At 51.5% G+C, this 25,236-nt stretch overlaps 2 protein-coding genes and 1 pseudogene across 2 annotated transcripts; 1 reads left to right on the top strand and 2 right to left on the bottom strand.

Moving 5' to 3' along the window:
• Positions 1–1,114: 1,114 nt before the first annotated feature.
• On the top strand, positions 1,115–5,815 carry LOC120691788 (calcium-dependent protein kinase 9-like). The gene is made up of 5 exons (XM_039974982.1): positions 1,115–2,577; positions 4,274–4,570; positions 4,667–4,950; positions 5,029–5,259; positions 5,345–5,815. Exons 1-5 carry the CDS (start codon positions 1,803–1,805, stop codon positions 5,489–5,491), a joined length of 1,734 nt encoding a protein of 577 aa, XP_039830916.1. The 5' UTR covers positions 1,115–1,802; the 3' UTR covers positions 5,492–5,815.
• Positions 5,816–15,167: 9,352 nt separating this feature from the next.
• Positions 15,168–16,408, bottom strand: LOC120688715. Its single transcript, XM_039971101.1, has 4 exons — positions 16,235–16,408; positions 15,958–16,106; positions 15,786–15,828; positions 15,168–15,702 (listed from the first exon to the last, which is right to left on the bottom strand). Exons 1-4 carry the CDS (start codon positions 16,406–16,408, stop codon positions 15,310–15,312), a joined length of 759 nt encoding a protein of 252 aa, XP_039827035.1. The 3' UTR covers positions 15,168–15,309.
• A 298-nt stretch (positions 16,409–16,706) lies between these two features.
• On the bottom strand, positions 16,707–17,866 carry LOC120693472 (annotated as a pseudogene).
• Between the last annotated feature and the right edge of the window lie 7,370 nt (positions 17,867–25,236).

Genomic DNA, 25,236 nt, shown 5'->3' with positions numbered 1-25,236 from the left:
ACAAGATTTCTAACCTGTTTTACTAGGCCTTCGATGACGCTCGAAAGGCTAGTACAGGATAGGGTAAGAATTTGAGAGAGAGGACCTGGTAACTTTGTCTGGCTCGCCTTCGCATCGCAGGGCGCAGCATCATGGGCGGGGGTCGCTGCTGAGGACTAAGCCAACATGATTACCCGCTGCACGTCGCCTCATGCGAAGGCAATCATGCCCGCGGCGAAGCCCTTTCCTTGACCGCGCGGCGGACGCTTTGCACGCCGCTTAATCCCCGAATCGTAAGCGCGTAGCCTAATATAAGCCGCTTAATCTCTTTTCCAAGCGAGTACCCAAAGCGGAAGGAAAGGGTCAGGGAAAGCGCCCGCCTTTCTTGCTGCCGACTGCCTCGCACTGTGCTTTCGCAGCTGACATTATTAGCCCAGCTAGGCAGCTACCCAGCAATAAGCCCCCTTGCTCCTGTGGTCCTCGACGACACGAATCGGTAGTAGCAGTTACTAGTTTAGTGGTGGTAAGGGAACATGATCTCGTTTTACGTTTGACAGCACCAGGGCGACACGACTGCAAAACATGTGGTGCGAGCGCAAAGAGCAGCAGCACATTGATTCGTGGCGTTTTTCCGAGACGGTTTATGCGTGGTCACACGCGTAAGGGCGGCGAAACTGTCCGTCCGCCAGTTCACAAAGATGTCACCTCGCAATCACCCGTCATCTCTCGTCACCTGACCAATTTCTTCCCGGCCTTCGCTCGCTGTCGCGCCCGTAACGCCGGGTCGTTTTCTACCCCCTTTCTGTTGGAATCCACACGGCAGCGGGCAGCTGTCGCGATACCCCCGGGCCCCGGGCCGGCCAGCTGCGCGTTGGCGTTGCTGTACCGGACCGACTCATTGGATCGACGCGAGCCGCGGTGATGGTGTCGCCCGAGCCCGGAGCCCCAGGCACATGCCCATTTCCCTCGCCTCGCCCACCACCGGAGACCAGACCCAGGAGATGAGATCATGCCCGTGCGTGTCCCAGCCGGCAAAAGGGAGAGACGCCGCTGCCGGCAGCCTTGGAAAGCTGTCGTGTCGCCCATCCAGCGCTCGCGCTCCGCTTGAAAAGGGCCTGGCCGTGAGGGCGCTGCCGCCGCGGTCCCTCCCTCCATCCACGCCTCCGGAATCGAACCCCTTCAGTTCTCCTCGCGCCCTTTTTCGCGACCCGGCCATGATCCGTCCGCCTCTCGATCTCCTCCATCGAAACGACGTAACCGCGAAGCAAAGCTTTCTCGCTCCCCCTCATCGATCGATCACCATCTAGCTCGATGTGTATTTTTGGCTGACGGGATCCGGATCCTAGCATTTTTCTACGATTAACTGAAGCTGCGTGTGCAGTGTGCTTCTCCGTCCTCCTTCCTCCACCCCTTTCTCGTCGTCCCGAGCTGTCGTCGTCGCTGCGTACTTTGGATAGCTGGACTTCTTCCTCTCGAGTCCCTTCGCCGCAACTGTTTACGCAGTCGACGCCGCACCAACCGAAATCTTTTCCCTTTCATATGTAGAGAGAGACGCGGAGGGAAGGTGTGAGAGAGGTGAGATATTTGCTTCCATGCACAACTGCTCCAGTAGAGAGGAGAGAGAGCCAAGGCGCGCTGCTGCGCAGGTGTACATACTGGCTGGAGAGAGAATAGCCTTGGGCTGATTTCATGAGCAAGGGAAGGGATCGCGCTCTACCTGCAGCGCGTAACAGCAATCCTTCCACTTCTACACAGTGAGAGACTCAGGTTTGCAGCTGTAAGTACAAGGTTCTAGAAGCTTCTACCAGGAGCGAGGCGCCGCCATGGGCAACGTGTGCTTCTGCGGCACCACGTCCACCTCCCCCGATCAGCCTGAAGCAGCATCTGCCAAAGCGCCGCCACAGGGAGCCACCAAGAGGCCGGCGACGCCTCCGAGCAGTCAGGGGACCAGCCAAGAGCCGAGCCCGAAGCCGAAGCCGAGGCCCAAGGCTAACCCCAAGCCCAACCTGTACGACTGGGCGCCGCCGCCGGGGCAGCAGCACGCGGCGTCCCGCGGCGGCGGCGGGGCGACGGCGGCGCGCGTGCTGGACGGCGTGGTGCCGCACCACCCGCGCCTGCGCGTGACGGACAAGTACCACCTCGGCCGGGAGCTCGGCCGCGGCGAGTTCGGCGTCACTCGGCTCGCCACCGACCGCGCCACGCGGGAGCGGCTGGCGTGCAAGTCCATCCCGAAGCGGCGCCTCCGCACGGCGGTGGACGTGGCGGACGTCCGGCGCGAGGTGGCCATCATGGCGTCGCTGCCCGACCACCCGGCGCTCGTGCGCCTCCGGGCGGCCTACGAGGACGCCGAGGCCGTGCACCTGGTGATGGAGCTCTGCGACGGCGGGGAGCTGTTCGACCGGATCGTGGCGCGCGGGAGGTACACGGAGCGCGCCGCGGCGGCGGCGGCGAGGACCGTGGCGGAGGTGGTGCGGGCGTGCCACGCGCACGGGGTGATGCACCGGGACCTCAAGCCCGAGAACTTCCTGTACGCCGGCAAGAGCGAGGACGCGCAGCTCAAGGCCATCGACTTCGGCCTCTCCGTCTTCTTCAAACCAGGTCAGCCTGCTGCTCGCTCGCTTGCCTGCATTTGCATGCACCCCTATTCGACATGTCATCTTGTGTTCCACAAAGTAGGTAGCTGTAACACTCCTAATCAAATAGCGTAAAAATGTAAATGATCCTCCAGGACCGAACTGAGAAAATTTGGCAACCTTCGGCATGATATTCAGGGCCTTTCAGGAACTTTGATGTGTGCATGCCAAATTTGGCGCAAATGTTAGGAGTTGCGAGCGGGTGAATGTGATTCTTCGCAAAAAGCCCACCCGGAGCCCACCTCCACTCCGGACCTCCCACCGCCACACCGCAGCGTTACGGTTAGGGTTCCGGGGTGAGCGGTGTCCGGCAAGGGGTGGGTGGTGGGAGGGTGGTTGGTGGCGAGGTTGCCGCCGGCCGGGGTAGTGGTCGATGCGACGACCTTTAGGGTTTTGGGTTGCCGGGGGTGGGGTGGGGGCGGCTTCATGTCTGGCAGCTGTAGAGGGAGGTCGTGGGCGGCGGCGGTCTGGCGGTGGTAGCGGTTCGGTCGGTGGCGGGGGCGAGAGGCGGCACGGGAGCACCGCCGACCGGACGGGGCTGGAACCCGGTGTGTGGTGGTCGGCGGCGGAGGCAAGAAGAAGACCGGTGGTGCGGTGGTTGGTGGATGAGCGGTGCGGCAGCTGGTGGGGGCGGGCGGCGTGGTAGCGGGAGCCACCGGTCGGGGCTGTGGACGAGGGGGAGGTGGAGGTCGGAGGAAGAAGAAGATGGCGAGAGGCAGGGAAGACAGGGAGCGCGCTTTTGCAAGGCTTCGACTCCCAGTCGCAAGTGCAATTGCAAGTAGCCCCCCAAATTTGGGAGCTTCAAGAATCTTTACTGTTTTAGCAAGGCTTATTTCTATTTGTGGAAACATTTCCTTTCACTGGTTCCATTTGCACAAGATGGCTGGCAAAGTTTTTTCTCTTCTCTAAAGCAATGTTTAAAATAAATGTAAAAAACATATGCAAAAAGGATGATACCTTTTGGTCAATTTTCGAGGATTTAACGGTAGCGAGGTTACGACAGTGCGGTATGTCTGAATCCTGGATGCCCACACCTCTACCAGTGCATCTCTGAGAGAAAGTGCGGGACCCCCCTCGTTAGGTCTGAAATTTTTAAGTAGCTGTCAAACTTTGTTGCACCTAACTTCGTCACATTTCTTGTGAAAAGGTGGGGACCCCCCCCCCCCCCAATTTGTTCGAAAAAAAAACATTTCTTGTGACAAGAAAAACCCAAAGAATTGTAGGCAAGAAAGTGTGCATGGCAGGCAAAAACCAGTTCTTCACTTCGTTGATATAGCCAAGCCTATAGCATTACTGCTGACTGCATGAGAAAAACATTGCAGCAAGGAACAAGTCCTGGCGACTGAGAAAGCCCCTTTTTTTTTCTTGGAATCGGCTGCATGCGCCTGACGTTGCCAGCGGAAGAGTCTCAGCTGAAACCGCGGCTGCAGCTAACGATCACAACAGCGAAATTGATCAAGCTACTAAGTTGGCAAAAAATTCTGAAAGATGAGAGACTGACGAAACAGTCCACGCTTGGGGACCTCTTGGGACAAATTTCTTCAGCAGCTTCGTGCCTGCTATTTTCACCTGTCAATAGACAGTTTATGATCAGTTTTGGCTGCCGATCTGTGGCTGATGACGATGTTTATGTTTTTTTTTTCTGGATGCCTGCGACACAGGCGAGCGGTTCACGGAGATCGTGGGCAGCCCGTACTACATGGCGCCGGAGGTGCTCCGGCGGAACTACGGGCCGGAGGTGGACATCTGGAGCGCCGGCGTGATCCTGTACATCCTCCTCTGCGGCGTGCCGCCCTTCTGGGCGGAGACGGAGCAGGGCGTGGCGCGCGCCATCCTCCGCGGCAGCCTGGACCTGCAGCGCGAGCCCTGGCCCCGGATCTCCGAGGGCGCCAAGAGCCTCGTCCGCCAGATGCTCCAGATGGACCCCCGGAAGCGCCCCACCGCGCAGCAGGTGCTCGGTACGTCGCTCTCCTCTTCGCTTGCATTGCTTCCTCTGCCGTGTCGTCTCCATGGATCCTGATGATCTTGGTGGCTTGCGGTGCGCGGCCGGGCAGAGCACCCGTGGCTGCAGAACGAACGCAAGGCGCCGAACGTGCCGCTGGGCGACGTCGTGCGCGCGCGGCTGCAGCAGTTCTCGGCCATGAACAAGCTGAAGAAGAAGGCGATGCGGGTGATCGCGGAGCACCTGTCGGTGGAGGAGGTGGAGGTGATCCGGGACATGTTCGCGCTCATGGACACGGACAAGGACGGCCGGGTGACGCTGCAGGAGCTCAAGGCCGGGCTCAAGAAGGTCGGGTCCAAGCTCGCCGAGCCGGAGATGGAGCTGCTCATGGAGGCCGTAAGCATCCTCCTTGTTGATCTTGGTGTACTCTAACCAGAAGATGTCCAGAACTGGAAACGTACGCGCTCATTCCAGGCCGACGTGAACGGCAACGGGTACCTGGACTACGGCGAGTTCGTGGCGATCACCATCCACCTGCAGCGGCTCTCCAACGACGGCCACCTCCGCACGGCGTTCCTCTTCTTCGACAAGGACAGCAGCGGCTACATCGAGCGCGCCGAGCTGGCCGACGCGCTCGCCGACGAGAGCGGCCACACCGACGAGGCCGCGCTCAACAACGTCCTCCGGGAAGTCGACACCGACAAGGTACGCCGGTCACTCGTCACTCATCAGGCAATCCGAATTCGGCAACATGATCCGAGCATGCCCCGTGGTCGCCGGTCGCGCGCAGGACGGGCGGATCAGCTTCGACGAGTTCGTGGCGATGATGAAGGCCGGGACGGACTGGAGGAAGGCGTCGCGGCAGTACTCGAGGGAGCGGTTCAAGACGCTGAGCAACAGCCTCATGAAGGACGGCTCGCTCGGCATGGCGCGCTGACGGAGGTCGACGACGGCGACGCTCAGAAATCGATGCGATGCGATGCTTGGTTTTTTTGGATGCATACAACATCAATTTGATGGTTATATGGCTGCCTGTCTGTGTATATTTGTTGAAGGATATCTGAATCTTTGGTAGGGTTAAGCTGGAGTGTATGAACTTTGTGCTGCCTGTAATTACGTAGTAGTACCGTGCAAAGGAATCGTAGGTACCCCAAAATGTCCATTGCAGAATTTGTTTCGTGGTGATGTGGATTCATTTCAGTATAACAGCAGACACCTCTTTTTTTTTTAATATAGAACGCATGTTTCATTAAGAGGAAAATAGCAGACACTCTAATTCTGTAACAATATATTTGTACGAAAAGCACTTTTTTCTTATCGTTTTTTTTTACTTTTTTGTAACGTGTGAGCAGCAGTTTCGTGGCGAGTCTAAAACAAGTTGGTTCCACAAAATAAACAAAACTTGGATGGGTCCACCCTCATTTCCATTCGGCCGGACTGGCAAATACAACGTGGCCCACACAAGTCTAGTCGATGGTGATGCGGTGATACTGGCAGACCGGCCCAGCCCAGTCCACCGGGCAAATGCAGCAACGCTTCATGCAACTTGGCATGCTCCCGTAAAAAATTTCTTTACGGCCAGCCAGTGCGGCTATCCCCGGCTGAAATTTCTGGACTATCACCGCATGATATGGAAGGGGATTATGCGCGATGAGTTCCTGCGAAATGTGCTGCGGGCTGCCCTTAAAAAAAGGGTCAGTTGGATCCATGCCACTCCAATTTCTTGAAATTGGATCTCATGTTGAAAATCATGCCATTGAGTGGCATGATTTTCAACATGACACCCAATTTCACGGAGTTGTGGTGGCATGAATCGAATTTTCCCTTAAAAAAAAGATGCATGAAAGAAATGGAGAAGGCTCCGCGAAGCCGTACGTTAGAGCATCTCCAAGAGTTTGCCATATTTTACTTGACATATCTTGTGTTTTGCCAATTTTTAAAAAGATATGACAAATAAAAAAAGAGCTTATCTCCAACAGTTTGGCATAATTCACTTGCCAAATCCAGATCTAACTTACATCAGAAACTCTGAGAGAGAAACAAAATTATATTTATGCCCTTCCACCTCTTGGTTTTTCCCAAGTTGCCAAAAATTGCCAAGTCTTTTACCAAACTGTTGAATGAGTATTTTTAACGTTTTTGCCAAAAATCAAAGATGGCAACTCGATTTGCCAAACTCTTGGAGATGCTCGGCTCACCTTGGTTCATTCTTAGCAAGAGGTCTATTTTTCCTCCCTTTTTGCGATACTTTCCTGTTCTAAGGAGAGTCAGCCAGTTTTGTCAAATAATCAGATTTCAGTTAAACTCAAAACCCTGACGGACCATCTGAACTCCAACATCAGGTCTATCCGCGATCTTTTAAACCCGTGCTTCGTGGTGCATGTGCCTCAGATCGTGATTCGTGAACCCAAAGGTCCTTGGGTTGGGAACAGCATTATTAGAGCATTTCCAGCCGGGACTGGAAAATAAAACCCATACATTTAATTTTAGGAGCCGGTCTGCAAAAAATGAGGGTCCAAAATGAGCCTCAACTCCAGCCAGGCCTGCAAATGAGGCCCTATTCATGTGGGACCCGCCAGTCAGTACATCCATCACCCGAGCCGCTCGCCCGACCGCGCCACGGCCGGACGTCGCCGCGCGCCCGCCTGGCGCCGTCGCCCTCCACGCCCGCCCTCCACCGTCCAGGGCTTTGTTTCGTCATCCGCGGTCGCGCTCCGCCCCCGGCCGCCGTTCCCGCTCCGCCCCCGGCCGCCGTTCCCGCCCTCGCGCCGGCCCGACGCCACCTCCGCCTCCTCCGGCCCGGCGCCGTATCTGCCTCCTCCAGCCCCGCGCCGTCTCCTACTCCTCCTCCCGAGGCTTAATTTGACGGCTGTTTCTCAACCCACGGCCCGATCGAAACATCACTAGTAGTCTCATGCGAAGGTGGGCGCAAATGGTACAAGCACAACATAATACTTCAAAATACATACACAAGATGACTATGAAGCATTAAATTTTACAAACTGAGTTCAAATATACATATGGTGATATAATTTACAAACTTTACCATATATGAAACCGAAGTTCAAGAAGAGAGAAAACCTACAACTACACTAGCTTTTACCAGTCTGCCATTACATGACCGGTCATACCGGTCCCAGCAAAACAGAGGAGCTGCACACTCTGCCCTCAAGTGTGCAATCCGACAACTCCCTAATCTAGGGGTCTCGCTCCACCACCTCACACCCCTCTGCATCCCGGCGGATGAACTTGACACAGCAGGGGCAGAAGTCGACGTCCGGATGGCCTGAAATAATTGTGGCAATAAATCATGAGTATACTAATACTCAACAAGGCTTACCCGACTATGGGTATACATAGCCCATTATCTAGACATACATGGATCTCTGGCTAGTGGTTTGTTTTGCAGAAAAGCATCTATAGGTGGATCGTTACTTTCAATATTTTAGCCACATATTTTATATAGATAGACTATCAACTAATGTTTGGATATCTAAAGCAATCAAGGTTGAGCATTCAATATTAAATTCAAAGTAGTATCCATTATAGATCACAATTATTCTAACTCATTTTCTACGAGGCGACAAAGAGATCAAAACCCTCATATCCGCGAGACACGGCGAATCGATCCGATTTAACCTTGTAAGGTGGACCTAACCAACACGGCACGCATAAGTCCCGTCGGACCACACGCACCAACCATTCTCCTCCCCGCCTCGAACTACAGGAACCAGCCCAACGACATATAGTCAGCCGAGCCCTACGAGAGACCGCCAAAAGTAAAACGTGCAACCCATTTCTCCGCGGCCACTCGACTACCCTAGGAGTTAGGTGCGGGTTCCTGTACTTTCAATGCAAGGCAGTACTAGGCTTACTGGTTTCGACTACCTCCTACTCCCGGTATGCGGTTAGTACATTTCAATCCCCGATCAGCACTGCCGACAACGACCGGTCCTTAATCAACACAGACGGGGCTAAGACATCCAGGAACCCTGTCCTGTTGCCATACCTATATATCACCATCATTCCCCGTCCGGTCTCAAGTTTCCATCATTTCCACATTTGCGTTCCATATCTCAATTACTGAAGTATATAAAGATAATTATACCTCTCACGAGTAACCGGCAATTACTCGACTTCTATAAAATCCTATATCTCGCGAGTGACATGAAAATCACCCGACTTCTACCGAGACCTATTAAGCATGGCATCGCTATCGTCCTATACATACTAGTATAACTCAAGAAACCTAAGGATCATGTAACTAGGGTTCCAAATAATTCCTAAAACTTAATGCACACGTAATAAATAAACATATATATAGTGAATCATAATTTAAAATAATAGGACATGCACCGGGGCTTGCCTTCGGGCTGCTCCTCTGCACTGGGGTGAACTGGGCCTTGGGCCGGGTTCTCACGCCTCTCCTCCTACTGGGCTTGCCCTAGCGGCTCCTGTGGCTCCGCAACCACCTTGTAGACAACCTCCTCCGCTGCGGCTGCTACACGTATGCATATGATATGAGAAATGCATGAATGAATCTAACTCTCTATTTATCCATATAACAAGCTATAAAGGCCTTTATTTAGCATAAACAAAACTACATAGAAGAACTTGTCAAACCATGCATTTAATGGTTCTACCATGTAGAGCATGAAGATACGAAGCTAACACAATTGGTTTTGCATTTTTCTGATTTTTTCTGCAATTTTCTATGCATTTTACAAGCTCTGCTGCTCAGAGCTGATCGAAAGTTCCGACCTAGGGTCGGAAGTTCCGACAAACGTCGGAAGTTTTGGGTTTCTTCCGACAAAGGGTGCTCGGTCCGCCTAAAATAATCGTGTATGAAGTTCCGATAGTGTCGGAAGTTCCGATAACTATCGGAAGTGTCAGATTTCTCCGACAAAGGGTGCTCTGCCTGCCCGATTCAATCGCGTAGGAAGTTCCGACCAAATGTCGGAAGTTCCGATAAGTATTTTTTTTTCTACCAAGAACTGAAATCCTTATTGTGGGAAAACTAACCAACAAAAATCGAAACCCTTTTAAATCCTAGTTGAGGGATGCATATAGAGACGATTGACCAAAAGAAATCACTTAGAACCTCCTAGAAAGATAGATCGGGCCGGCACAAGTTGGAGTACCTTGAACGAGATTTTTCGGCGCGAAGAACTTGAAATCAAGGGCACCCCGGGGAGGTGCGTGTGGAGAAGAAGGTGCTCCACACCATCTTGAAGCCTCCTTGGCCTTGATCTCAAGTTGGGGTGGAGGATTAGGGGTCTAGGGTTTGGGGGAGAAGGGAGGCACTTGAGGGAGAGAGTGAGGGAGGGAGTGAACGTGAGAGAGGGAGAGAGTGCTGGTGAGGGAGTGAGGGAGAGAGACTTAGTTTTAATTATTGTGGGGCCAAAACAAATATAACAGGTTCAACCGGTCTGACCGGTTGGTCCCAACCGGTCGAACCGGTCCGGCCCAGTTGATAGGAAAATTTTCCTCTGAAGGTTTATCGCTTAAGTTTGAAACTAATGGCCATGATTAAATTTAATCAGGGAAGGTTAACATCTGGGTGTTACATAAAGCACCACTACCAACAAGGGTGGAAAGTCGTGAGCCGGAGAGATGGCCGAGACGACGATGCCACTGAGCAAAAGTAGGTGTAGTGGAAGTAGCTGAAGCGGAAGTAGGACTGGATGACTGGCTAGCCAGAGTGGGCGAAGGAAGACGCAACCAGTCAAGCTCCCATAGGCGCTGTGAGTCATGACGCCTAGGCCCAGTCCCCACCAGAAGCCCCATACGAAGATCCTAAACACAGCAAGAGTTAGACTCAAGAATGATACGACAACCATGATCTGTGATTTGACCAGCAGACATTAATTGCATAGTAAGTTGAGGGACATGAGAGACAGTGGGAACATGAAAGGAAGATGTAGAAAGAACACCACTACCAACAACAGGAAGAGAGGTGCCATCAGCTGTCTGAACAATAGGAGGTGGGTCAACAATAGATAGGGATGGCAATTGACTAGAATCCGGAGTCATATGGAAGGATGCGCCAGAATCAAAGAACCACTTGGAGGATATACCTGAGGAAGGTGGTGGTGGAGTACCAGAAGCTCGAGCAATAGTGCTAGAGGGTGAGGAAGCAACAGCATTGAGGCTGCGGAACAACGTGAGAACCTCCTGCTCCAAGGTAGAGACTGAGCAAGCAGCATTGGACTCCCCACGGCGAGTCTTCTTGTCGCGCTGCTTCTTCCGACAGATGTCCTCAGTGTGGCGATACTTGCCACAATAGCCACACTGAGGCTCGGTGGACGGTGGCGGTGGTGGCTGTGGAGGAGCGGTGGACAGAAGGGAAGCTCGGACAGCCAAAACAGAGGGCTGCGGAGTCCCACTCATGCCCCCGCCCGAAGACGAGTCTCCTCAGCACATAGCTCCGGCATTGCCTCGTCGAGTGTCGGGCGAGGGCGACGGGTCAGGAGCTGGGACCTGACAACCTCGAACTCAGGACGGAGGCGGGAGAAGAACTCGTGAAGGCGTAGAGTGTCTCGCTGGCCCCAGTGACGATCACAGCACCGACAAGTGCCAACGGGGCAGTACTCCGCACCCAAGATGTCCAGGCGATGCCAGACGGCTGACATCTGACGGTGAAACTCCTCCACGGTAGAGTCGTGCTGACGGAGCGACTGGGCTTCCTCCACCACCGCGAGATACAACGCCTCGTTACGAATCTCGTAACTTCGGCGAAGGTGAGCCCACATCGACTGAGAGGTGGAGAGATGAAAGGCTCTTGTTTGGTTTTGGTAATTGTGTGAAAACTTAGGTGGACTAATAAGTGTTTATGTCGAGATACACAGGAGATTAGTCCACACAAAGACACTAGTATGAGCAACATGTGCCATGGAGGAGAAATGGCTAAGGGCTGATGCTATGCTCATGTAGTGTGATCGAGGAGCTCATTGCATATGAGACTTGATATGGAGTTATGTGACCAAAGTGGAGAAGATCAAGACAAGGCTTTGCTTGATGGACCGGTTGCAATGGAGAAGGGCAAGTCAAGGCTTTGAAGCGAGGGACCGCGAGGCGGTGAAGCTTGGGCAAGATTTGGCGCCGATGGACCGAGGCAACGGTAAAGAGCGAGCAAGGTCAAGATCGATGGACCAAAGAGGTCATGTGATGATATGGAGAGGATCACATCATTTAAGAAAGATCAAGCCAAGTGTTGACTCATGATGATGATCAAAAGGCTTGATGGAGTTTTGTGCTTGTGTAGCATAAATATTTGGGAAGATAAAATGGAATGCGCAAGGCAAAGGTATGATTTGTAGGGCATTTCATTTCACCGGTCAAAGGTTGTGTAGAGAAGTGCATGACTAGATTTAGTATAGATGGTCGTACTATCAAGAGGGGCAAACTTGTTTGCATATCGGTCATCTAGTGCCACTTGAGCGATCTAACATTGCGATGTTGCTAGGATCGAGTGGCGTGGTGAGATCAAGTGAAAATCCTTTGAAAATGTTTGTGAAATGCTAACACACATGCACATGGTGTTGTTCACGTGTTGTTGGCACATTTGCAAAGGAGAAAGAGTTGGAGTTGATGTATATCAACTTGGGGAAGCAAGAAAGGCTTTTCGGTGTTCTTCGGAGATTAGGTTGTCTCTTGGAGTGAAATATTGCTTTGATCCATTGTGTTTTGGATCAAATATTCAATTGGGTTTGTGTAGCCCTCTGAATAAGCTTTCCATAGAGTCCAAGATCACCAAATTTGGACATTGGAGCTAAGAGTTATAGCCGTTTTATCGAGGTACATTTCTGCTGGAAATAGACCTGCGGACGGTCCGCTCCTGGGGGGCGGACGGTCCGCCGTTATCTCGGATGAGCTCAAACAGAACCGTTTTTGGCTCTGTTGATGGTCCAAAATGAACTGCAGGCCGTCCGGTCCATGGGGGCGGACGGTCCGCCTTTAAAAGCTGAAACGGGCGCAGAAAACTTGGTAGTTCTGTCTTGGGTGTCCAAATTATACTACGGACAGGTCCGGCCCTTGGGGGCGGACGGTCCGCCTCCTACTGAAAATTCTGGGACAGAAACACTGCGGTTTCTGTGTGTGCTCACTTTTTGAACGGCGGACGGTCCGCCCCTAGGGAGCGGACAGTCCGCCGGTCACTTCCAGATTTAGTCAGAGACATTTGCAAATCGGTTGGTTCGAAATTTTGAACCGCGGACGGTCCGCCCCAGGGGTGCGGACAGTCCGCCAGGGGCTCTAACGGTGACTCTGACACATAATTATTGCAGTTCTAGCCGTTGGTTTTGAATGGCGGACGGTCCGGTCTCTGTGAGGCTGACAGTCCGCGAAAACTCTGTTTTCACGGGATTTGAGTGTAACGGCTAGTTTGGGGCCTCCCTCTATAAATAGAGGGTGTTACCGGCCATTTGAGGTTGCTGAGCACCTTGGGGACTTAGTGTCCATGTGTGAGAGTGCTTGAGAGCCCTCTTCTCACTCTAACTTGATAGTAATCATCCGATCGAGTGAGAGAGCGATTCTAGTGCGATTGCTTTGAGAGATTGCATCGAGTGGCACTAGGTGATCGTGTTGCAAGCCGGTGTGCTTGTTACTCTTGGAGGTTGCCACCTCCTAGACGGCTTGGTGGCAAGAGGCTCCGTTGAAGCCCGCAAGATTGTGCGGTGCTCCGGAGAAGAGATTGTGAGGAGTATTGTGCTCACCCCGCGGGAGCCGCGAAGAGCAACTCTAGTTGAGCGAGACGTGAAGAACAACAAGTGGTTCGGCCGGATCATGTGCTAGAGCTCGGTGTGAGCACTCCACGTGGGAGAGTGTGACTTGAGAGTCACCACTAGCAAGAGGATCGGCGACAACCTTGGAGCTTGTCTCAACGGGGATTAGTTTGGTGGCAACCAAGTGAATCTCGGGATAAAAATCACCGTGTCAATTTTGTCTACTCTTCTCGGTGGTTTGCATTCTCCAAATCACAAGCCTTGTATTTACATTCATCTATATCTTGTGCTTGTGTAGTTGCTCTCTAGTGTAACTAGTTAGCTTGTGTAGCTTAATTAGTTACTCTTGCTTAGATTGTGTAGCTAAGCAAGTTGAGCTCTTGGATTTGGATTGAGTATCCTTGTCCTTGAGCATCTAGTGAGCTTAGGTTTGGCTTTGTGCTTTTACTCATTAGAATTGTGTAGGAGCTCCCCCGGTTTGTGAAGTACTAGTGCTTAGACTTGTGTGGCTTGGCATTAGAATTGTTAGGAGAGCTCTTGCTAGCTTGGCACTCCATTTGCTTTGTGTAGGATCTTTTTGGAGGTGCCTTAGAGTCATAGTTAGAGGGGTGAAGTCTTGGCTAAGCGAATAATTTCAATTCCGCATAAGTTTCGGTTAGCCGGCACAATTAGTTTTAGAAAAGACTATTCACCCCCCTCTAGTCTGCCATCTCGACCCTACAAGAGACCACGAAGGGACAAAGAGATGTCAACCTCCATGCTCGCGAGCAGGATAGCCTTGGCACAGGCCTCCTCACGCAGCCAGCTCGCCTGAAGATCAAGAGCTGACTGGTAAGCCTCCATTTGAGACTCAAAAGCCTCAAGGAGAGGCTTCTTGACCGCGTCATCCGCATCAGGTGCATAGATGGGTGGGGTGGGAAGAGTTGGGGTGCGCGGACAAGACCGCTCACCCGTAAGATAGCACCACAACTGCTGTCCGCCCATGTGTATCTCCATGTGAAAGGCAAACTCGCCCCAATTTGTGCTATTGAAGATGACAGGGCAGCGAGGAACAGGAATGGCGCCCGGCCTTCCGAGGGATGCCATGAAAGCAGCTGCCACTCGGTGCTCTCTGTTTTTTTTCAAGAACCAGAGTCTCAAAAGGCACACGGGGCACAGAGGCGCACGGCACAAGGCGGCGGGGTAGAGCCGGCTGCAGGGCAGAGCCTGCTGCAGAGCAGAGCAGCCCGCAAGGGGGGTGGCGCACGGGCGGCGGCAGATGGCCGTGAGCCGCGGAGCAGAGGAGGGGGGTGGGCGCACGGGCGGCGGTGCAGGAGCCTGCCGCGGAGCAGAGGAGCCCGCTGCCGGCGGCCGCGAGGGCCTCGGCGGGCGGCCGCGAGGGCGGCGACGGGCAGCCGCGAGGGCACGGCGCGGGAGGCGACGACGGCGCGAACAGGCGGCGCTAGCCCGCAAGGACGGCCGGGCGCGAGCGTAGGGGCACGGGTGGCCGCGCGAGAGCACAAACGCCGCTGGGGCGCGGGCCGGAGGGAGGGAGGAGGGAATGGAGGTGGCTTCGCCGGTCGGCGGTGGCGGCTCACCGGCGGCTTGCCGGAGGCGCGCCGGCGACGGCGGGATGGTGAACCCTAAACCTAGGCTCTGTTACCATGTTGCAAATGACCAACTCATCTATTCCAACAGCCCAAAGGGCAAAATGTACAGTGTACAATATGCAGGGAACCCCTCCAACTAGAGGGAAAATATGAGAAAAGTATACACAACTATATATGTCTAACAAACAATATGTGCTGTCAGAACACAAGCTGGAGATGTGCAGTGTGCAAGTGCAACACCACACCACACATGATCAGAGCTCCATTTTCAGTCAGAAACCAGCAAGGTTGAGATCATGGATAACCAGATGCTTCTGAATTTAAGATGCTAGTCACAAGCACTATATTACAGATCATGACTCACGCATTGCACTGAATACCTGAACCAAAAGCTATGAACAAGGGAAATCTTTGAACAAACAAGGGAAATCAGCGGCTTCGCCTCACTCATCCTCATCCTCATCAGACTCATACTCTTCTTCTTCGGACGAAAACTCTTCTCCTTCATAGAGCTCCCTTGCCTCCCTCACTCTACCACTTCTACGCTGCTCAAGCTGCTCTTCTGCTCCCACTGCCTCTCCAATAACAACCCAAGGTATCCCTGTACCTTCCATCTCATCCTCATCTTCCTCATCTCTAAAGACAACTAATGCGCAATCATCTCCACCCTCTTGGAGAAAACCTTGAACTTCAGTTGTATAACTAGACAAGAGAACATCAGTGGTCTTCTTTGTCTTGATCTTTTCTCTCTTACTAAGCAGCCTGTTGTTGAATTGAATATAGACCAACTTTTCGAGGCGGGCTGTAGTAAGTCTATTCCTCTTCTTAGTGTGTATCTATAAATTAAAAATAAGAGCATTTTCAGTTGTGCAATTTAATTATAATGCTGCTGAAATGTTCATAATAGATAGGTACTAACCCCTTCAAACCCGCTCCAATTTCTTTCACAACCAGAAGCATTTCTGTACAAACAACATAATGCTCTCAGCCTAGGAGCAGCAATTGCCACCAACAACATAATACTCTGTCAGCCTAGGAGCAGGGGAGGGGACTGACCTTGGAGCAGGATGAGGCCGTCGGCAGGTGAGGACCTTGCAGACTTGGAGGCTGGAGCAGTGCAGCGCAGCAGCGGGGAGGAGGTTCGAGGAGCAGTGCGGCCGGCGGAGCTTCCCAGGCTTGGAGGAGCAGCGCCGGCGGGTGGAACTTCCCAGGCGAGGAGGAGCAGCGCCGGCGGGTGGACCTTCAGGCGGGGAGGAGCAGAGCCGGCACGGGAGGGGAAAGCAGAGGAGCAGGTAGGGGAGCAGCCGGCGGGATAGGGGAGACCAGCAGGGAAGTGGAAGTTGCAGGCAGGGGGGGAAGGCAACTCACGTTGAGGACGAGCGGGGGAACCAGCCGGCGGTGGAAGGGAGAGGAGCAGCTAGCGCCGTCGGGGACGAGGAGCTTCCAGGCGGCGAGTCGCGGCCGTCGTTCTTCTCTCCCCCTTATCCTTTCAGCTCGATTTCGCGCCGCCAAATCCAGTTGCGCGCGCGCCGGGCCGCCCATCTGCTTTTGCGCGGGAAATCGAGCGCGCTCGCGCCGCGGGGCCAAAGTTTTCGTGGGAATCGACAGCGCGTCCGCCTCGCGCGCCTCCGCGCCGCCTCCGCTCCGCCTAATCGCCGCCTAGCTCCGCCTAGCGCCAAGACTGCCGCCTACCCCCCCTAGGCCTGGCGATGGCCGTCGCCTAGCGACTAAGCGCGCCTGGGCGCCGTCTAGGCGCCGCCTAGCGGAACAGGGCATGGCAATTGACAGGGATAAGTAAATTAAGGTTGCAATGAGTAGAGGTAAAAATTGGACTGGCAAATGTATAACAGTGATTTTGGATGGGCAATTAAATGACAAAGTAGGAAGTCTTCTATGCACTATGAAGAAAATTATATTCTTCTTACATGGCCATTATCACAAATTCACAATGTACACCTTTGAATTTCTGCAAACTCTAATGTGTACTCTCAACGGTAATAAGTGATAAGAAGTATGTCACACACATTGGTTGCACATAAAGTTCAGTACTTCACACATTATTTTAAAAAATATAACGTACTCAACCTACCAATATTTTAGCCACGCATTGCTAATGTCAAAATTAGGAAGAAGGAAAATCACACTAGAATGCCAAGCTACAATGCAAATGCTAAAACATGACAAAAACAAGACCTACTTTGTACCACTTTTAGTTGCATTCCCCTAGCAATTCTATACATTTGATTTCTCCTTGTATTATCATCATAAGCTAACTTTAAACAAAGGAAAGATTTGTTCCACAGCAACCAATTCAGGCGTAAGAACACAAACGGTGTGACGATTAAGCAGCCAATTCATAAGGCTATACATACCATCCTGAAATGGTCGGGCTTCTCGGTCTTGCCCGTGAAGCTGGGAATCAGCCCCCACTTCATGCACTGGATCACCGGCTCCGCCCCGTCATCCCCTCGTCCTCCGTCGCCGCCGGCCGCCGGCCGCCGGCTGCGCCCGCACGGTGCCCACCAGCAGGTACGCCCCCGGGGACACGTTGTACGACGGCCGAAACCTGCGGCCCAACCCGGAACCCGGAACCTGAGTAAGAGACGCCGCTGACCGGGCGAAGACTCCCCCCGTACCTCGAGAATGGTCCTACCGGTCCAGGTCGAGCGTCCGCACGGCGGGGGCATCCCCTCAGCCGCCGCCTGGACCGGCTACGGCGGTGGTGGTGGGGAAGCCGAAGGCCCTGGCGGCCTGCGCCGCGCTGAGGGTGCACCGGGCCCTGCCGCACATCGACGGCGCTGCAGTGGTGGACTGGTGGCGGTCGATGCTCCTCGGGGTCCTCGCTAGGAGCCTACGCGAGGGTTTGGGGGAGCGGGGCGGACGGCGGCGACCTGGCCGGAGTTGGGGCGCGGGAAGAGGAAATCAGTAGTTTATTCCGCGCGGGCGAAACCGAGAGGCACACTCCCGTTGTCGCCGCCCGTCTCGCTCGGTGTGCGGGGCGGCGCCTCGTGAATCGTGTTGGGCTTCGTGGTTCTGCCGTGCCGATTAGCAGGGCTACAGCAGTGGCGTTTTTTTCTTTTTTATATTTAAAAAAAATAAAATTTTAAAAATATATGTCCGTTTTGAAAAATTTACAAATTAGCGGATCCTGAGTCTTGCTCATTTGTGTTTGCACAAGGATCCACAAAAACACATAGACACCTGGACTCTTTGGGGGACTGTTTCCGTCACCTTACTCCATAGAATGTAGGTGGATCCTGAGGATGTCATGGTGTTGAGCCCTGGCAATCACAAGTGAGCAATCAGATTGCTAATATGCTATATCAACACTAATCATTATCAGTAACTACACCTAAATGTACCACTAATCACTCCTAATAATAATTAAACTGACTGCTAAACTACTATTTCAACAAAATACTTTCTACAATTTTCTAATATTTTCTAAAAAAATTTAATATTATCTTCCAATTTTTAAGATTTTCTAATATTTCTCTAACAATTTTCTAGTACTTTCTAATACTTAATCTAACACTAAATGTACTGTATCAACGCTAATCATTACAAGTAACTGCACCTAAATATACCACTAATCACTCATAACAATAATTAAATTGATTGTTAATCTACTGTTTCAATAAAAATAATTACAACATAATCTATTAGTAAAGCGTACCAGAATTTTTGTTACCTGCAGTCGCCAGTTCGAAAATCCGGCAGGGCTTCGCCTCTGTCCCTCCCTCCCTCTTTTTTCTTGGTTTCTGGAATTTTAGTGATGCAAATGAGGAGTGGGGGGACCAGCCCAACTCTTATATAAGGGTGGGAGATCCGGTCGCCCTGCAGCCGAGCGCCCAGGGCCGGCCGGTCCGCTGTCGGGCGGCCTGGCGGGCGGGCGGCCCCCAGGGACCTCTGTGCAATTTTCTTCGTGAATTTTTTTCACAAAAGCCCATGCCCCCGCTGCCGGGCGGCCGGGGTATATTCATGTAAATTTTCAAATCGAAAATATATTTTTGTAAAAAACGAAAATATAAAATATAAAAATAAAAAACCGCCGAAATCCAGGCCGGTAGTATTTTCAGGGTGGGCTTGGGTACAAAGTGTTCGGCCCCGCTCAGAATGGGAAATGCTTTGGCCTGCGAACGTTTTCTGTTTTCCTTTTTCGAAACGCGAACATTTTCAGAAGAAGAGAAGTATGCGAGACTCCAAGCAAAAAAAAAAAATCACGGCGCTGTGCTGCTGCAACCACGTCATTCGAAAACTCCAAGGAGGTGTATAATTTTTCATCGAACGAACGTGGACGTTTTTGAATTGTCGAGAGTCCTGCTGGTTGCTGGCACTGCTGAAGGGCACAGGTTATTCGGCGGCACCTTTCAGGCCGGAACGCGACGCTGCACGAGGGAACAGGCAGGGGATCTGCGCTGGCCCATACAGGCTTGGTACTCCCTGAAAAGGTGACGGTAGCACGGCCGCTTCCCGGGCGCCGGTAGCACGGCGGCTGCGGAATCTGCGATCCCGTGTGTCGTCGTCGCTCCGATTCTCCGTCCCGGCGCCGAACCCGCGGCCTGCGTGGCCAGCTGGTCCCTGACGTCGCCGTCCGCCCTGTCGTCGAGCTTTTGATTTGCTGGCGCTTTCTCGCAGTTTGATTAATGCCGCCGGCGGCGTCGCCGTCGATCTTTCTCTGCCGACCGACGCCGACCGCAGCAGCGAACCCACGAGCCCAGCTCAAGCCTCATGCTCAGCCACACACACACTGCCCGTGGTGGGCGCTACCGGCTGCAGCTTGGGCCTATGCCTCCAGCTCCAGCTCCAACCTCCAGCGCTCCAGACTCCAGAGTCGCTTTCTCGGCGCAACAAACCGCTACCTTTATTAACAACTCAACAGACCAGTTTCTGGACGAGGCGTCGCTGTCCGCGGATAAAGATGAGCACGTCAGCGAGGCCGAAACGGATCGATCGGGCGCTCTGGCCGGCTGGCCGCTCTCTGTTTATCGCTTTGTTCCTGTCGAATCCTGGGTCTGGGAGCTACTAGTATTGGGTTCTGAACTTCTGGTATCTGCACGAGAGCGCCCTCAGTCGACTGGAAATTTGATTTTGGAAAGCAATGCTCTCTCGTTTCAGGGAAACCCTTGGGGATCCTGCAATGATTATCACACTGCTTTTGCAAAAATCCATTTCCTGATTACAGCACCGTCATGATTGCCCATTAAGCCATGATTAGTGGCGTGCGACAGCAGAGGAGGCTGCGGGTTGTGTTCTCTGGGGTCAGCCGTCAGCGAAAGAGACAAACCAAGGTCACGCTCACGCCGACACGCCGGGCCCACGGCGGACGACATGCCTAATCTCGGGACTAAAATAAGCTACGGTCAGATTCTCGGATCTCGCACTCCGGGGGCCCATCCTGTTCGGCAGGTTGATGAAACTGCTAGGTGGCCCCGAGGGCCTCCATCTTCGATCCAATCTGGTATATATAGCTGCCAAGTGAATTATTGTTCTCTAAAATCCTTGTAGCAAAATGGAGCAAATCCATAGAATCATCAACTTAGCAATAGACAGCATGACTAATCGGAATTTGCATCGGTGCGTAATTGAAACTTAGTGAAAGAAAACCATTAAACCAAGATCACATATACATGAAGAGCATAACGATTTAACCAAAAAAACATACCATTCATCCATCTCAGTCTAATTAAATTCACGGTAAATATTGCGACGCAGGCAAGCTAAAAAAATAAAAACATAAATAGATGAGGGGCGCATTAATTGACTTCTATATGACTGAACATTTGCTTTCGGCAATTGATAGTTCGCATTGCTTTTTTTTCGAAGAACAAATTAAAGTTGCAGGTTTTGCTTTACCTGTGTAATTGTAACACCTCAGATATTAATTACCTGTCATTAAGGCTAATTATGGTCATTAGCGCCACAAACCACTGGAGAGAAACTTTTTAACAAATTCTGCCCAGTTCAGCCCGGACCGGTCTGACCGGTATGGGCGACCGGTCTGACCGGTCTAAACCGAGTTGGCAGTTTTGGGCCCCACATCATTTAAATCACTCTCCTCTCTCTCCCAACGACTCATTCATCCTCCCCAGCGCCCAGCCAGTCTCTCTCCCGAGCTCCCTCCTCCCTCAAACCCTCACCTCCAAATCCCTCCTCTCCATTGGATTCCAAGGGCGGGGAGAGCTTCAAATCGGTGGAGGATCAACTTCCCCATGTTCTCCTCCATGGGGTGATGCGGGATCACAAGTTCTTCGTGGAGGAAGAGCCATTCAAGGTAAATAGGTTAGGGTTGCATCGATCTCTTGTTCTAGAAGGTTTTAGGTGGTTTCCTCTGGTCAAAAGCATCCACATGAACCCCTGAACTAGATCCTAGAAGGTATTTGGAGTTGGTGGGCGATTTTCACCGCGCCAAGGTTTCTAGATTCTGGTCTGGGTAGGACCGGTCTGACCGGTCGGAGGGACCGATCTGACCGGTATCACGGTAGGCTAAGGGGGACCGGTCTGACCGGTATAGCTGGGCTGAGCAGGGGTAAATAGGTGGTTGTTGACACAGTTAGTTAGAAATTTATTTGGGTATTGATTACTTGTAATTTTTATAAATCGTGCATGCATTTCTCATGTCATATACATATGCATACGTGTAGCAGCCGCGGCGGAGGAGGTCGTATACGAGATGGTTGCGGAGCCACAGGGGCCCCAGGGGCAAGCCCCGCAGCAGGAGGGTCGCGAGGAGTCGGCCCAAGGCCCCACTCACCCTAGTGTTGAGCAGCAGACTCAAGGCAAGCCCTGATGCATGTCCTATTATTTTAAATTATGATTCACTATGTATATGTCTTATCTATTACTTGTGCATTACATATTAGAAATTGATTGGAACCCTAAGCTGCATGATCCCTAGGTTTTCTTGAGTTTTTACTAGTATGTCTAGGTCGATAGCGGTGCCAGGCTAAATAAGTCCGGTAGAAGTCGGGTGACTTCGTGACACTCGTGAGACACATAAAACTTTAGAAGCCGAGTAATTACCGGTTACTCGCGAGATACATTATTATCTTTATACTTCAGTATTTGAGAAATGGATTGAAATGGATATGAAGATGTGAGACTGGGCGGGGATGATGGTATTAGGTTTGGCAACAGGACATGGTTCCTGGGTGTCTTAGCCCCGTCCGTGTCGCTTAAGAACCGGTCGTTGTGGCAGTGCTGATCGGGGATTGAATTGTACTAACCGCATGCCGGGAGTAGGAGGTAATCGAAACCGGTAAGCCTAGTACTTCTTTGCTTCGAAAGTACAAGACTTCAACTCACCTCCTGGGGTAGTCGAGTAGTCGCGGAGAAATGGGGATGCATGTTTACTTTTGGTGGTCTCACGTTGAGCTCGGCTGACCATATGATGGTGGGGCGGTCCTGTAGTTCGAGGTGGGGAGAGGAATGGTTGGTGTGTGTGGTCCGACGGGGCCTATACGTGCCGTGTTGATTAGGTCCACATTACAAGGTTAAAACGGATCGATTCGCAGTGTCTCGCGGATATGAGGGCCTTGATCTCTTTGTCACCTCGTAGCAAATGAGTTAGGATATTAGAGATATAAAAATGGATACTATTCTGAATCTTAATTGGATGCTCCAATATGCGTGTGTAGATAGGCAAACATTAGTGAGAGTCTATCTATATAAAGTATGCGGTTAAAACATTGAAAGTAAGGATACACCTCTAGTTGCTATTCGTGCAAAACAAACCACCAGACAAATGCCGTGCATGTCTAGGTATGTGGGCTAAGTTATACTCACTGGTCGGGTAAGTCTTGCTGAGTATTAGTATACTCAGGGTTTGTTGCCACAATTATTATTTCAGGGCACCCGGACATCCCCAGACATCGACTTCTGCCCCTGCTGTGTCAAGTTCATCCGCCGGGATGCAGAGGGGTGGGAGGTGGTGGAGCGAGACCCTTAGGTTAGGGGATTGTCGGGTTGTACACTCGAGGGCAGAGTGTTCAGCCTCTCTATTTTGTGCAGACCGGTCTGACCGGCCCGTGGGACCGGTCTGACCGGTGGAGGCGGCAGAATGGTGCTGACCAGTCCGACCGGTTGGGTGAACCGGTCCGACCGGTCGAGAAGGATCAGAACTGGTGATAGTTAGAATAGGTGTATGACCTTTCGAATTCGAACTTCATACCATCTATTGTAAAATTTTGTAAATTAATTGCACACATTTGAACTCAGTTTGTAAAACTTATTGTTTCGTTTTCATTGAGTTTATATTTTTACGTAATATGCCGTGCTTGTACCATCTGCGCCCACCTTCTCGTGGGACTACCGGTGATGTTTCGATCGGGCCGTGGGTTGAGAAAGGATCGCCAAATTAAGCCGTTAAGCTAATGCGCCCGATGTGTTCAAATGACGGCCATTACGCTTAATTAGAGATTTAATTTGGCGGTTCCATCACAGTAATTTTCCTCCTCCATAGATTCAGGGGAAAATTCGATTCATGCCACCACAACTCCGTGAAGATCCAACTGACCCTAGATTCAGATGCTGTAGTATACTGTAGCAATTTTCGTTTATTTGTGGTAAATATTGTCCTATTATAGGCTAACTAGGCTCAAAAGATTCGTCTCGCAACGTACATCAAAACTATGCAATTAGTTTTTTTATTTACCTACATTTAGTACTCTATGTATGGGTCATTTGCTATATTTAATGTTTCGATGTGATTTTGATGTGATGAAAAGTTTGGAAAAATTGGAGGGAAGTGAACACAGCCTTTGCCAGGCTTGTACGTACAGCTGGTTGGCTAAGGATGAGGTCTTCTTAAGACAGCTTTAGACTAATCTGGTCAAATAATGCAACTTGCAGCATGAATAATATGAACGTCTCTGGACTTTTGCTTCAAGCCATCTCCATCACTCCTTTTTTTTTCCCCTTCAGCCTGGTATATCCAAACAAACAAGCTTACGACCGTTGTTATAGTTTAGGCAACTAAATTAGCTACTGTACTTAAAAGTGTATGATATAGCCTAACGTCACACTTTAGTCAGAATTAATTCGCCTCTCTAGACCATAGAGCCAAGCTATGACAGTCAAATCACATCTTTTGTGAGTAGATAAAAGCAAATCATTTGGTTAGTTGGCGTGCATAGCGTTGGATGTTTTGAATGTTAGTTGTGACCTCAGCACCTTTGCCCGTAAAATTTTCACGTGTGGCTCTCCATTTAAGCATATCTCTAGAGTCCTTTTTGTTAACTTCTTAAACACCTAGTAGAAAGTAACTTCCAGAAATGAGAAAGTAACAAATGGATTTGCTACTTTCTTCTCTTCTTCTCTAACAAGTAATCTGATGACCTCTTCTTCTTTAGCGAGCTCCATCCGGGTTAGCGGACTGGTGGTGGTTGCAGGTTGGCTGGCGCCGAGGGCGGGACTGGGCGGGTGGTAGAGGATGACGGTTGGACGGTCCGGTGGCGGGGCGGGCTGGGTGGACGGAGGCAGTCCTCACCGACGAGGGGATATCGACGGTGGGAGCGGATGCAGTTGGAGCCCGGATGGAGGGGAAGGGAGGGGTGGGAGGACGGCGGCGCTTGCTAGTGTCGGAGACAATATCAGTGAGAACGGGGTGGTAAGCGGTGAGGCGTGTAGGAAGACGGGAAAAGAAGATGTGGCGAGGTAGGGGGAGCTATTGTATTCAAACCAATTTGACAAGCTTTTGCACGCACGGCACATCTAAACAAACCAAACACTATGCATCTTGGGCATCCTCTGCTCATCACACAAAAGGACAAAGACAAGGCTTATGATTTCATTTATCAAAAATTCAAGTCAAGACTCACCCTAACAAAAGCTAATACTCTCAATCATGCTGGGCGGCTGACCCTGATCCAATCTGTTTTTGCTTCAATTCCGATATATTACATGGCTAACGTTTTGTTCACAAAGAAATTTCTAGCAAAACTCACAGCCATTATCAGAACCTTTTGGTGGCAAGGAGTACAGACGGACCAGAACAAGAAGCCCATACACTACAGATCATGGGACGCATGCTGCAAACCAAAAAAGGAGGGAGGTCTAGGCATTCGAAAGCTACAGCTGGTAAACAAAGGTATGCTCATCAACACTGCATGGCGCTTTATCAATGAACCTGGATCTATGGTAGCAAAAATAATCAAGGCTAAATATTTCCCAAATGCCTCCCTATGGACAACCTCCGCTCATATCTGCAAATCCACTTTCTGGTCTTCCATTCTAAGCATTAGGCACCACCTTGAAACCCATGTCACTATACAATTTATTGATGGCAATACTTCTATTTGGAACCAACCTTGGAGCCCTTTCCGGAAAGAAATGCATGATCGTCTAAACCTTGAACAAACTTATTATCAAAT

This window comes from Panicum virgatum, chromosome 9N (genome assembly GCF_016808335.1).
Source record: "Panicum virgatum strain AP13 chromosome 9N, P.virgatum_v5, whole genome shotgun sequence".
In the NCBI taxonomy this organism is placed as follows: Eukaryota; Viridiplantae; Streptophyta; class Magnoliopsida; order Poales; family Poaceae; genus Panicum; species Panicum virgatum.
The sequence above is the reverse complement of the archived record's forward strand: the minus strand, read 5'-3'. Positions and strand labels throughout refer to the sequence as shown.

What these genes read in the sequence shown, in the direction of transcription:
- LOC120691788 (XM_039974982.1), top strand. Translation starts at nt 1,803, where the DNA reads ATGGGCAACGTGTGCTTCTGCGGCACCACGTCCACCTCCCCCGATCAG. An exon ending in CTCCGTCTTCTTCAAACCAG is followed by an intron (nt 2,578 to 4,273) that starts GTCAGCCTGCTG and finishes CCTGCGACACAG; the next exon opens with GCGAGCGGTTCACGGAGATC. An exon ending in GGGAAGTCGACACCGACAAG is followed by an intron (nt 5,260 to 5,344) that starts GTACGCCGGTCA and finishes GGTCGCGCGCAG; the next exon opens with GACGGGCGGATCAGCTTCGA.
- LOC120688715 (XM_039971101.1), bottom strand. Translation starts at nt 16,408, where the DNA reads ATGGGCGGCCCGGCGCGCGCGCAACTGGATTTGGCGGCGCGAAATCGA. An exon ending in TTCCCCCGCTCGTCCTCAAC is followed by an intron (nt 16,107 to 16,234) that starts GTGAGTTGCCTT and finishes CCCCGCCTGAAG; the next exon opens with GTCCACCCGCCGGCGCTGCT. An exon ending in CCAGCCTCCAAGTCTGCAAG is followed by an intron (nt 15,829 to 15,957) that starts GTCCTCACCTGC and finishes TTGTTTGTACAG; the next exon opens with AAATGCTTCTGGTTGTGAAA.